The following is a 14,482-nucleotide window of genomic DNA, read 5'->3' on the forward strand; positions in this document are numbered from 1 at the left end:
TATATTAGATCATTTGGTTGCATCGGTAAAAAAGTTGCGCTTATGCACAAGCAAAGCTCTCAACCTGTGTGAAAATGCAGCAAAGCCGTTTTGTGATCATGAATACTGAGTTATAAGCAAATATGCTTTGACCAAGCTCTCTCACCCATTTCTGTTTCTGTTTCAGTGAAACAAGTCACTTTAGTAAGCAATGGTAAATACTATACTCCACAAAAGATAGAACTGTTCTATTGTGTTCACATAAAGTAACCTCTATATGCATATTTTTCCTATTCTTTTTCATACGAGCAAGGGGTTCTTTTTCTTTTGTGCTGACAAAGAATACGAATGTCAGACTTTGGTAGACAAGGCAAAGACCACAGAAGACATAAAAAAAAAGAAGAAATACCATGTTTCATTTAAGTCATGGAATTCTTTCAAACAATGACGACTTAAAAACCGTAATTTAAAGTTTAGAGAGGTGTCCTGAGTGTTCAGACAATGGTGTTCCAACACCGGTACGCTGCATATTTCATAGCTTCCACAGGCTTTCCTTTATACCTCGATGAAGCGACACTTGCGGCTGAAATTGCAGGCTGTCTCACTCAACAGGGTTTTATGGTCATTTCAACCACTCAGACCCTAGGGAAGTGGCACGGGTGCCCCACAGAGGTAGTATTCTTTCAACCAACCTGACACTTTAAACACAGTTATTCAGCTAAGTGCTGAGTGCTTGTCCATCCAACTTGGCAGTAATAGAAAACTAATGGGTTTTATATGGATTCTTATTCCTATCATTTGATGCCTGTGACAAACAATGTGACTCAAATCAGATGAGTGGCAGTCTTGGAAACAATTACCTCATGAAGGAGGGAAGCAACTGCAAAAAGAGTTATCAGACTCCAAAGTCCTCAAATAGCCTCTATTCTGCATAAAAGGACAGTCAACCCATTCCAAACAAATATATTTTTTTTTTGTGAAATTCAGAGATTATAAAAATTGCTGGTAATTTTTCAGTGGCTTATTTGGACTGTAGACTGTAGTTGGTACATATTTATCTTGCAACAACCATGGCCTTGTGAGAATAAATGAATCAACAATGTATTTTGTGGGAAAATACAAATTGATATCAACACATCCCCATGCTGATGATTTAACCAGACTAGAGTTGGTGCGCTAATGAGTAAAAATCACAGTGAGGTTCAAAGACCTCAAATTTTCTGCATATTGTTCAATTTTTTCCATCTATTTTTATTGTATATTTTACATGCTAAATTAGTAGAGTAGCTGTCTTTATCTGTTCTGTTTTTCATGTATTTCTTTTTCCTGGGCTGCTCCTCTTCTTTAGTCACATTACCATAAACGGAAGAAAATAATCTAAATACGGTGATATAAATGTGATGGAATTTACATAATCTGTCCTTTGGAACTCACATTAACCCCCCTAAATATATTTTGAAGTTATAGACAGCTATAATGCTGATCAAATTTTTGTCGTTCTGAGGTTGCTGTAGTGGCTGCTTTATGTCTATGACATTCTGAAAGAAATGTTTGCATGGCTTTTCTTTGAAAATCACATGATTTCACCACCATCAAGTGAGGATATCTGAATGGTCTGTTGCAAGTTGATCATCGACAAATATGGGTTGCTCTAAATTCTATTAAATGTGAAGTATTGCTCTTCATCCTTATCGCTCCAATCAGTCTTCAACTGAACAAGGCTGCAGAGACCAAATCACTCACATGATCTCTCCTCTCCTCTCCTCTCCTCATCCATCCTGTCATCTCCATTCTCCTCCTTTCTGCTGCTCTCCTCTCCACTCTCTGCCCCTCTCTTAATAATACCTTGTTGCCACTTCCACTGATTACATCACAATATTAAGTGATCATATGCAACGCCAGTGTGACTGAATGTGAATCAAAAGGATTCTACGGCCTTGCGCGTCCTTTCACACCTTCTTGTTCAGTGCATTGGCAAACAATGCATGTTGACAGCCTTGAGATTTCAATACAACACAGTTATGACATAATTATCAGCTTTGTGCAGAATGGTTCATTAATTCCTGAAAATTATTATGAAAGCCAAAAAATGCACCAGGAATCTTGAGGAGTTGTGGCACCTGTAAAAAGACATTATTTTGTAATACCTCCAACAATTCTTTTTATTTTATGTTATGCTTGCTTCTAGTGAGGTATCTGTACTGATGTAAATGGTCAGAGTCAATAAACTTGTTCCCTATATCTATTTAGAGTTTACAAAATCAAAATATTTCGAAGACACCTGGCCAGAGAGAACAAGGTTAAAAGTTCAGACTTATTTGATTGAGGGCCGTTTGTTATTTGACGCTTCCTCTGTTTGGAGAACACCCATCCTAATCAATTCAATGGTACTCTAAGTAAAAGACCTGATGACCAGAGACGGAGCTACAGTATATAACCCTGTGAGACAGGAAGATCAAGAGAGATGTCTACATTGGCCGAACGCTCTCCAGGCAGATCATTGTGCCTGTTTGATGCTGTAGTTTTTTAATAAAACCTTTGCATAGAAACAACGGGATCTTCATCATATTCTACATCATCACTTTTTGGTAAACTACACTAGTTATGATGATGAGTTCACATAGTCCACTCATGGGCAGATGGTAGGGTAATCTGTTTAGTGTTTTTTTACTAATAGTTGTATGCAAGAAGTTTGGTTGGGCTTTTCAGGTGACAGTCAAACCATGTGTGATCATATGACCTGTTAAGCTGTACGGATAAGCTTAACAGTTTTTGCTTTTCAAACAACCATGTTGGCGCACAAAGAAAAAAAATCTTTCAAGGAATAAAACTCTATAACCTTAACAAAAAAAGGACTGGAGGCATTCAAGACTGCAAAACTAATACTAATAATATCTAGTAACTACTATCTACCTAGTGCAACATGAGTCAGTTTTGCTGGTTTTCAAATGCAACATGATTTCTGACTGACAGGAGTTTCTGCAAGGAACAAAAAAGAACGTGAACACCAACAACAACACTTCAACAGGCTAGGAGGAACACCGTGCGAGAGAGATACACCCTGTTTATGAGGGCTGTATAATTGACAGGAAAGACCACTAGGATATACAAAGTGGAACATGTTCAGCACTTCTTAAGCACATCAAATAATTTTGTAAACATGAAGGGCTTTCTAAGAGAGAAAAATGAAGGCATTTCTGTTCCTGGACCAAAATGATACACTGGACACTTTGCAAGAGCCAACCGCAGCGTGAATACCACTTTCCTTTTCACCTGCAGGTGGCAAGGGACAGAAGGAGGTGGCCTTAGACCTCACGCTGGATGGACAGAGAGACAGTGTACCACACCTGCTGTTGTTGAAGAGACATGTAGCCTAGTAAACAGCATGAGACAATGAGACCGGCACAGAGGCTGAGACTCCACAAACAACAACTGCTGTGCTTTAGACACTAAGACTGCTGAAATGTTGGATATGTTGGGGAATCATGATTTAACAATACTTTGGAAATTTGGAAAATATAAGTGGCCAATTACGATGCAATGAAATGCAAATAGTGGCAAGTTACAAGTTATTATTTGAGATGGAAAAAACAGATCTTACTCAAAAAGCTATGCAGAAACAGATGCAATTGTATTTTTATCAACCACTGACAAAAGCTTTGTGAGGAAAAATTCTGTAGATGCAAAGAACAATAGATTAATTATATTCAGGGAATACTGAGTTTTTATCTCTCAAATGGCCTGTCAGAGACAGGTTCAGAGCCTATTTGTTTTATGCTATCTCTGTGACAGTATATAGCAGTGTATCACTTGTGTCCTAAAAACAGCTGAAGTGAATACAGCCAGCTGACTTCAATATAACTTTTAAGTATCATCCAGGAACAAGCAAAGCTTCCTTTCCCATAGATTTTTGAGCATGGACTTTAAGAAGATAGACCTTTGTCACATTCAGTCATACACAGAGTACAACATCAGCAAAATTTGACCACTACATTTAACTGTTCATGGATGAACCATGAGCAGACGGCAGCTACTGAACTGTTCCAGGGGAGCAGGTAGGGATTCAATGATTTGCTCAACATCACTTCAACATGCTAGGAGGAATGTTTGTTCTAACCCTCTTCGCCACGCCAAGCCGCCCCTTTTAAGTTACCCCTACTTCATGAAGGACTGTGAAACATTTAGTGCAGCTGATATATCAAGAATAAGAATAAGAATAAGAACAACTTTATTAATCCCGAAGGAAATTGCTGTGCCAGAGTTACAGAAAATATAACAGTAATAAATAATAAAAGAAAAGGCAGAATTAGAAATAAAAATAAACTATAAACTATAAAGTGTCTCAGTGAAACTATAAAGTATCTTAGTAAACAGTGATAAAACTATAAGTGTCTTAGTAACAAGTGAGGTAAGGAGTGCACAATAGTATGATAGAAGGGAAAATTGTAGTGAAAATTGTAGTGTAGCTCTTATGAGATGAGATGAAATATTGCACAGTGTAGCTGTTATGAGATGAAATATTGCACAGTAATTTGAACTATTGCACAGTAATATTGTAGCAATTTGAATTCTATAGGATCCATCCAATTATCTACTAGCCTTATGTCGAAAAAATTGCTACAGATAACCAACCAGAAAACAAAGTAAAAGAGCTACCAGTTATTGCAGACACATTTGCATGATCCTATCATACACTGATAAAACAGAAAACAAACAAACAAACAAAAAAAAGGAACAAATGTTATAGCTACAAAGTAATACTGCACTTAACATTTTTAAGCCACCAATATTTTAACCATGTTTTAGGTGGGTGTGATAAATACTGGATATGTAAAATAGAAAGGCATAATGTCTGTGTTAATACTGTGTTGCTTCCAGTGGTCTGACCATAATACAGTGTCTGTGGCTATTTGCTCTTCATTGTGTATACACCTGCTTTCCCACAGTGACTCATTTGGGATTCATAGTCAGTTCTCTCAAAGGGCAGTGTGAACTAATGGCATTCAGTTAAAACAGAAGTCAACTTACAGTTATTGTGCAAGAAACTTTTACCCAATTCGAAGTTTTGAATAGGATTAAAAAAAAACATCAATCTGAAACTGCACAGTCTTAAAACTGACCTAAATTTGAGTTCATTTTGAAACCCACTATTTGCATTTTGAATCCCGCTGAGTCTTTTTAGTTGATTATAAAATTATCTTGCTTTTGTTTTCTTTTCTTTCTCATTTTTTTCTGGTTTGTTTTTCTCCAACCCCTGTAGATCACAACTCTCGACAGACAATCATGTTGTTGGAATTCATGCTAAATCAGGGGCCATCCACACATCCCAGTATTGTCTGTGAGTTAAGGGTTGAGCAGATTATTCAAGGTTATCTGAACTCCCAGAATACTCTCAGAATGAGGAAGACCACACAGCCTACTCAAACATACTAAATGCACAAGCCAAGGAAATTGAAAAATCAAGTCAAGAAAATACAACAAGGTTACCAGTGATTATAGAAAAAAGTGAAAACAGGAGAAAATATTACAGGAGGGGCCATGGAACTTTCCATTCATAAGTGCAAATAGGTGGTTGGAAGAAGGTGGATTTGGAGTGAAGGAGCAAACCCTAATTGAAACATTCGAAACCACACATAGACCGTCCTGGCGATGTATCTGAACTCCTATTGATATTGTTTGCATTAATAATAGATATAGTTAGAGGAGGAGATTGCATGGGAAAGGATGGTGCCTACTCACTAATGACCACAACTTTCCACCATACTATGTTCCCCAGGAGATTACAGTTTTGAAAGTAAATGGGAATATACTAATCCATGTATGGAAATTAAATGCACATTCTTTTCTTTAGCTCCCGCACTATCCCTCTCAGCCCTTCTCTTGCTCGCCCTTGCTTTTCTCTCACTCTATTTACCACTTTCATGTGCAGCAAGTTAGCTGAGCCTATCTCAGCTGAGGAGCAGGCATTTCTCCAGAACGCTGCAGAAAAATGTTGTAAATGAGGGGAAAGAAGAACCAATTGGCACATGGTTGACTTGTCAAACCAGAGATTTACGATGTCAGAATAGATTGTCATGTATTGTAACAAAGGAAAAGACATGGTCAAGGTAATACCTTTAGCATGGAATTTAAAGAGAAGGCAAGGCCGAGCTAATGCGAGTGTGCACTTTACTTTTTCTGGTTTTGAGAAATCAATATTTGAGCCACAGACCTTGATAACAAAAAGTGTGTTGATATAAGACAATTCAGATCAGTCCTTAAATCCCCAAACATGATGTATTGGCCTTAGAAATGTAGCCAAACATTTAAGGTTTAAAGCCTTCATTGAAGAAAGTGATGGAGTTATATTTAAAGCACTTAATTGTATTAGCTATTGACTCACAGATCCATCGGTAAAAGACTGTCTCCTCACATTGCGTTTTGGCAGGTTTGCAATGATCCGGTAATTCAAATACTGAAATGAGGCAGTGATTAATGAAGAGAATTTCTCAAGAAATCCAAGGGGTGAGGTACACCCAGTCGCAGGACCACATATACAGACAACCATTCACTCTGTCATTTGCACATTTGGGCAACTTTCCTAATTAACCCGCTGCATGTTTTTGGACGTGGGAGGAAACAAGAGACAACCCACCCAGTATTGCAATGTTGTTTTAAGTGAATGTATGCTTTTTAAATTCACAAACTTACAGCTCTCAAAGCAGTTCTTGGTTTTTTTCAGTTCATATGACAGATCTGTTTGAAGAACCAGATCCTTATCCAATGTTACATCACTATTGCTCTGGAGATACAGTGTGTAACTAACTCGACTGACGCTCTTCACCCTGCGATATCTGAACAATTTACCAGCATGTGGCAGCGGCTAAGGCCAGCTAAATGACTTTGGCCCCTCATTTCTGCAGCTGGGTTTTGTCAGGCACTACCAAAAGGTTTGGAGCATAATTGAGTTCTGGAAAGTCAACGGAATGAAAAATACGACTTTCTTCCCAATCACATACTAATGAACTGCTTCTTCCTTGAGAGTTGCTACCAAACTTTCTTGTAAGGATTTTATTCTTACATTCCCATCTCTGAAGCAGTGACAGATGTATTTTCCTTGTACATGACAAGCAGGTGAGGTCCTGTGCATGAAGCAAAACAAATACATAACCACTACACGAAGCATAAACATATTTTTACTGATTTGTATTTTTCCCCCTTTGCAAATGAATATATTTGATTTAGTCGTTCATTTATAATTATGGAAAGTTTCACTGATTTCTTCTAGATCCTATATCATCAGTGCCTTCATCATTTTGCTGAGATAATGATTAATTTTCATGTTTGTGTAGTTTGTGCATTGCTTATTTAATTTCAACCATAATCCTCAACCATTTGCTGTGTCTCAGTTGCCTTCATTAGTATTTCCTATATACTGACTACTGCACAAAGGGCTGGGGAGATTTTTCAAACATTTAAGAGACTGCTTTCCCTATTCCCTAATGCTCAGAACACTCTGGGACACATTCACTGGAAAAAGCTGAAAGAATATGGTGTTAGCATCGCAAATCCACTATGCTCATTTAGAAACCAGTGTAAAACCGAAGACTTATCCAGAGCTCCCCTCCTGTGGTAGGTTGAAGTAGAATAATACTAGAGAGCAAGCAGTTTATTTTGTGTGTGCATGAGCAATCTATCTATCTATCTATCTATCTATCTATCTATCTATCTATCTATCTATCTATCTATCTATCTATCTATCTATCTATCTATCTATCTATCTATCTATCTATCTATCTATCTATCTATCCATCCATCCATCCATCCATCCATCCATCCATCCATCCATCCATCCATCCATCCATCCATCCATCCATCCATCCATCCATCCATACTTACATATATGGAGAGAGAGAGAGAGAGAATACTCCCTGTTCTCTAAACAAAAGTGTCCCTCATACTATACAGCTCAATGATGTGGGTCAGGATACCTGTACAATGATCGATTGTCTCTCACCTCTCTTCTTTGAAAAACCAGTAGCCAAAAAACTCAATAAAAAGAGCACCCAGCAAGTCTTAAGACCAGAGGATATAAATCAAAGAGAGTGTTGTATTGATCCTCCGGACAGTCAATACCCTACACATATAACTCTCAATGCTCTTTAGGTTAGGCACCATCAGGCTTATGTTTTGTAAACTATCAGGGAAATGGATGAGGACTTTCTTTGCTTCACACATGCATATACAAACATGCAAAAACAGCATATCCAAATATAGCCCATTGTCACCCTGTGGATTCAGCAGTCCTCAAAGAATAGGTGTTGGATTCATTGGAGGCTTGGTCAGAAGACAGCGTGAAAAAGCGCAAGGCGAGCAAGCAGGGACAATTGTCTGTGCAGGATTATGGGATAAAATAACATAATAACTGAAGCAGAAGTATAACAAATTGTATGAAATAAGAGCATTTTCTTTTAAGGCGCGCTCACTGTCCATCTACTATCCCTAGATCTCCACAGTTTGTCAACAATTATCTCCCTTGAGACTACGAAAAAGTCAAAATCTTCCAGTACAATATGCCACCTAAGCCCGAGCCAAAATTATATTGAAATGCTTTCAAATATTTATTTGCGCTCTGGGCTTTATCCAGACAATATGAATAACCGCAGAAGTGGAATCATAATAAATTTGGCAGTCTTTGTCGTTGAGCTATAAAAAAAACAAACTACGAGATTTTAGTAATTGCACTAAAATATGACTCAACAATGGAAATTTAAAAAGGGGGGGGTCTGTTTAAAAATAAACATTGTAATGTGTAGCAGAGAAAAGCTTTACTTTTAGATTGCTATAAAAATCCACAGCTGTGTGACCAAACTTTTGACCCCTACTCAATGCAACAGCTTTGCAGCCTGGAACAATTCTCCGTAATTCTGCTCTCTCGCTCCCTCTCTGTCTCTCTATCTATCCATCTATCTCATTATGTCTGTCCTCATACTTTTTCTATTACCATTGCTCCTCCTCTCTCAACCAGTTCCCCTTTTTAAGGCCGACAGACTTGGAGGAGCATGGCATCCACTGTCTGCAGTCAGACGGGCTAACCTGTGTGCAGGATAACTGGTGTAGAAAGTGGTTAATAATAGTGAATAATATCGTGTTTTTGACATCAAGACATGAAAATAAAGAACAATTTTGGAATATCTCACAGGACGGTGGTGTTCATAGACATTGTTGGGTTATGGGTGTTCAAATCAGAAAACTCAATGTCTTGATTTAATCGTATCGTCATAAAGGTGAAGTACTCAAACAATAGATTATTATTTCAAGCCCAAAAAGGTCATATGAGAGTCTGTTTGTGTTAAGGGTGTGTAAGCAGCTGCAGGGTATTAGTGAGTGAGTGAGTATGCCAGTGCAGAAAGAGTGTGTACATGCTCATCGATCTGTTAACCTCAGTGGGACATTGCAATAAATGAACTTAATATTCTATCACATCTTTCACAATACTCAGGTGCACAGCCAACACCTGATGGCCTGGAGGTCAAAGCCAGCGTCTCAGCCCGAAAACAAATTACACATTGCAGGCAAGCAGGTAATTATCAAGACAATCATAAATTGTGTAGAGAAGAACAGATAGATTTTCCCCTCTTGAACAGTTTGGTGAGTGAATTCTGTGATGGTAAAGAGGAATTGGGTTTTTGCCTTTAACACTCAACCTTGAGGGCCATTCACCTCTATGGGAACAAAATAATGGCAAGTAACGCAGATAAAATTCTGGGAAGGGATGTTTATGTTTAGCTAAGAAGATTAATACTATTTTATTTTCAGACTATAAAGTATTGATAATCCTAACAAATGACAGAAAAGGAAACACTCTGTCAATCCCATGAAAAGAACATTATGTATATTGACTATTATTCACATGGTGCAATATATTACCATTTAGGGCACAAAAGTTAGTTGCTAACCCATATCAAATTGCTCAGGTTTTCATATTACATTTGTAATTAAGTCTACCACCAACACCAGAACTTTCATACAAAAAATATAAATAACTAAAGACAGAAAGAATGAAAAAAACACTCAGAACAGCATTCATTTCTGAATCTCCATGGACAACTATTCAGTGCCTCATCTTTAATATCTCTTGATGTTGGGTGTCGGGCGGCTATTTGGTTCAAAACAAAAATCGCCTTGGCCATTCCTGATTGTTTTTAAAAAAATCCTAGCCAATAGTGGTGCTGGATTGTATTGCTGGCCTAATCATCTGTTACACAGGGAAGTGGAAAATTAGGTTTTCCTTTCTAATGATTCTCACATCATGGGTATTATTTTTAGCATTGAACTTTCAAGGGTCTAACACTTGGATGAACACCATTAAGCTCATAAATGGGCTTTTAAATGCTTAGAATTATTCAAATGTACCACACTTTTTATGCTATTAGACTAATGAATGCCTTTAACCGGCCGGCTGTGTCTTATTGATGGTAAGACAAATGCTTCAGGAGGATAAGAAGATCTTGACAAGTGATTGGGCAGAAAGTACAACCACTGTATCACCTGCTCTTGGCAGCACTAATACAAGGAAACATGTCACGGCTGGCTAGATGTGAATTGAATCCGGCTGCTTGAATCCAATAGAGGCACCATGCAGGCAGAGTGATCTACTAATGTTTTTTGCAGCTTAATTGAGCGTTGTCCCTTAAACTTAGCCTCACATCTTCATTCCTGCATTTAATAACTACCGTTTCTCTGAAAGTCTAATTACTTAGCTGGCAAAGTTTCAGTGAAGAAATATAAAAGTTTTGAATGCCAAGGGAGGAAGGTAATTGCCATCAGAAAGAAACTCTGTGACATAAATTTAATTCCCACCCACCTCTTCATTTCTCATCATAAGAGATTATGAAAATTAACAATCAGGTATATTAGGCGGTAGTTCCTCTCATATGTAAACATGTAATTTTAGGCTGTTTTTCGCACCCACGGGGCTTGGCCGGGCACAGCCCGAAAGGATGACACAGGTCCCTCTTCCTCTGGGCTCACTACCCATAGAAGGCGTCAAAAGGGTCGTGTGCAGCGTGAGTCCAACCTCGGCTGCAGAAGCTCTTGGTACACGGAATGTGTACATATCCGGTGGGGAAGGAGGTCGAGGTTGAGAGATTCTGACCTGATATAGTTGGACTCGCCTCAATGCACAGCGTGTGGGTCTGGAAGCAGGCCTCTTGAGAGGGGCTGGACTCTTTTTTACTATGGAGTTGCCCCCGGTGAGAGGCACCGGGCGGGTGTGGGGATGTTCATTGCCACCCGACTCAGCGCCTGTACATTGGAGTTCAACCCGGGGGACGGCTTCAGGTGGGGGGACAGGCTCTGATAGTTGTTTGCAGCTATGCACCCAAGAGCAGTTCAATCTACCCACCATTCTTGGGGTCCCTCGAGGGGCTGCAAGAAAGTGGTCCTACTGGGGACTCCCTTGTTATACTGGGCAACAATCGTGCGACTTGGAAGGGCGTGATTGGGAGGAGCGGCCCCCCAGGCCTGAACTCGAGGGGTGTTTTGTTATTGGACTTCTGTGCTCGTCACGGATTGTCCATAACAAACACCATGTTCAGGCGTAAAGGTGTCCATATGTGCACTTGGCACCCATGCACTTCAGGCCGCAGTTCTTCGATGAACCTTGTGGTCGTGTTGCCAGGACACCTTGGTGAAGAGGGAGGCTGAGCTCTCAGGAGGCACGGACACTGAGTCCGTATGGCCCATCTTCTGTGCTTCCATTGTTGAGCAGCAGACTGGAGTAAAACAGTCAGAGCGGCAACCCCCAGTACCTGCTGGTGGACCCCAGTGGTGAGGGATGCCATCAATCTGAAGTAGGAGTCCTATCGGACCTTTCTGGCCCGTGGTGCTCCGGAGGCAGGTAACAGGTACTGGCAGGCCAAGGAGCATGCGGCTTTGTTGATCATCGAGCCATTTCCCAGGCGTGGGAGGAGTTCCATGGGATTCCAGTGGGCTTTGAGAAGATTCTGGTCCACCATCCGGTGGTTCAGGAGGGGAGAAGCAGTGCAAAGGCACCACTGTGTACAGTAGGAATGGGACTCTGCTGACCTCAACTCGAGATGTTGTAAATCGGTGAAAGGAATACTTCCACTGATACTAAGACGTCCTCAATCCTGTCAATACACCTTCCAATGAGGGAGCAGAGTCGGGGGACTCTGAAGTAGACCCGTTTATTTACAGGGCTGAAGTTGCTGAAGCAGTCAAAAAGCTCTTCATTAGCGGGCCCCGGGGGTGGATGAGGTCCGCCCTGGGTTCCTCAGGCTCTGGATGTTGTAGGGCTGTCCTGGCTGACATGCCTTGTGTTGTGTGGACTTTGGGGACAGTGGTGCTGGACTGGCTGACCGGGGTGGTGATCCCCCTTTTTGAAAAAGGGGATCTGAGGGTGTGCTGTTCAAAACATTTACAATCAAACTAGAGTACACGCTTCCAAACTGTTTTGCTAGAATGACGTCTACTGCTGGTAAATATTGGCCTTTCCTTTAACTTCCTCATCCAAACACACACACACACACACACACACACGGAGAGGAAGAGAGAGAGAGAGAAAGAGAGGGAGAGAGTGAAAAAACAGAAATAGAGACAGTGTCACCTGCAGAGAGAGTCCTGTCGGCAGACCCTCCGTAGTTCCAGACAGTTGGGTTTGTCCTTATCTTTATAGGAGCAATCAGGCACAATAGTATGCCTGCGTCGTTCAGCACAGCCTTCACTCTGGCAGGGGCAGAAGAGCAACCGGTGGCTAAACTCAGTGGGAACACGGTCCAGGAACAACCTCAGAGCTTTGTGACAACGCTTCTTGCTGCAGAATTCACCTTTGTTGGGGCCCTCCTTGTTACAGGTAGCGATGTATGCAGAGCGGTGGCGCTTGCAGGTGCCATTTAGATTGCAAGCTTTTGCCGCATCAAGACAGGGGTTGCAGGTTTTCTCAGCATCAGCACATTGGAAACCTTTTGGAGCGACTGTGAGCATCCCTGAAAGGAGGCATAAAGACGAGAGAGAGCTCAGTAACTTTGTAAATTTGCAAAGGGACAAATATTTAGAATGTTTTGATAATACTTCAGCTTTCGATGTCTTGATAGCACTGATTTTCAGATATATTTGTCATAACAGAACTTCTGAAGATCATTCTTAAAAATATTTAGGCGGAACGCTTTAGATTCATAAAAGGATATATGCTGAAACTGATACTCAATGATAATGGAATATTCCGCATTCTGAGTCACCATCATCCATCTGATGTAGTTGACAGTCGGCTCTGCGGCAAAGTTCCATCAACAAACAAAACAATAATCCTTACACCTTTGCCCAAATTTGAGGTTCAAATGCCTTCAATATCACCCATGCTTCTCCCTTTCTCTAAACAACAGTAAACCACTTGAGAGATGGCAGTAGATAGCCAAGATCCACTGGAACCAAATTATTGATTTGGTCCCTTTTAGACTTTGAGTAACATATGAATGGATTAAAAGGTGAATGCAAACTGGATATCATTGAATCCTTAATGCCTGGATATTACTGTAATGTAGTGTCATAATATTAGCACATCATGGTGTTGCTCCCAATAATGGATTAATGGATACATCATAACACACATGAACTAAAAAAGAAAAAATCCTTATTAAAATCTATCTGAAATTTTATCATATTTATATGAAGTAGGCAATTAACAGGACAGAATATTTGATGCACTAAATTAATGGTGCCTGATCGACACTGTGGTTAATGTTTTGGGTAATATGTTATGGGGCAGCTGTTCTGACTCGTGATTAGCATCTTAACTAATGAGTGTTTGGAGCACCATTTCAATGAGGTCAGTGATTGTTGTTTTTTGTCCGTCTATTGGTATATGTGCCAAAACACTGATTAACTGGCAGAGAGAAAACAGATGTGCTCGTGACTCATCACACCAGGACATTTATTCTTTGAGCAGAAGTCCACCAGGAGTGACTCATTTCAAATACTGGTTCATTGTAAAGTGGTCAACACTACTTTAATTCAATATTGAACTGAACAAATGACTAGTTTTTTGAATGGAAAATTAGCACTGAGAAATAATGGAAAACACTATAGCATTTGCTCAGAATGTGCAATGCTTAATAATCTTATGCTGCAGTACAAGCTGCTTTGCTCAACTGCTCCCGGGGTCAAGTTTTTTTTTTCATCACAAACTAAAATATTGAAGGCTACACATCATATCTGTGGAAGTGAACCCCTTTTTTCAGAGGATAATGATATTTCAAAGGTCATGGCCACATGGTGACATGCAGAGAGATTCATCACTTATTCAACAGAACCAGTCTTACTGTGTGTCTATCAGGCTCCCTGGAACTAGAAGACACTTTATTTTCGGTGAATGTGCCATAGAAGCTACTATGTTTCCATGTTGCGAATCGTGCATTATCAATCCTAGAAATGGGGATATACAGAACACATTGAAGTAGAGGACCACAGCCTTCCAAAATTAATGACTGTGGTTTCAGATCAT

General features: G+C 39.9%; 1 protein-coding gene across 2 annotated transcripts in view; it reads right to left on the reverse strand.

Moving 5' to 3' along the window:
- Positions 1-14,482, reverse strand: part of LOC147218533 (GDNF family receptor alpha-2-like) — a 45,126-nt gene that overhangs the window by 11,149 nt on the left and 19,495 nt on the right. For both annotated transcript variants that reach the window (XM_086173677.1, XM_086173678.1), the window contains exon 4: positions 12,590-12,968. In XM_086173677.1, coding sequence (XP_086029803.1) covers positions 12,590-12,968 — 379 coding nt within the window. The remainder of the gene's footprint in view (positions 1-12,589; positions 12,969-14,482) is intronic.

The sequence above is a fragment of the Fistularia commersonii genome, chromosome 26, assembly GCF_037954325.1.
Source record: "Fistularia commersonii isolate RoL2024-O1a breed Wild chromosome 26, RoL_Fcom_v1.0, whole genome shotgun sequence".
In the NCBI taxonomy this organism is placed as follows: domain Eukaryota; kingdom Metazoa; phylum Chordata; class Actinopteri; order Syngnathiformes; family Fistulariidae; genus Fistularia; species Fistularia commersonii.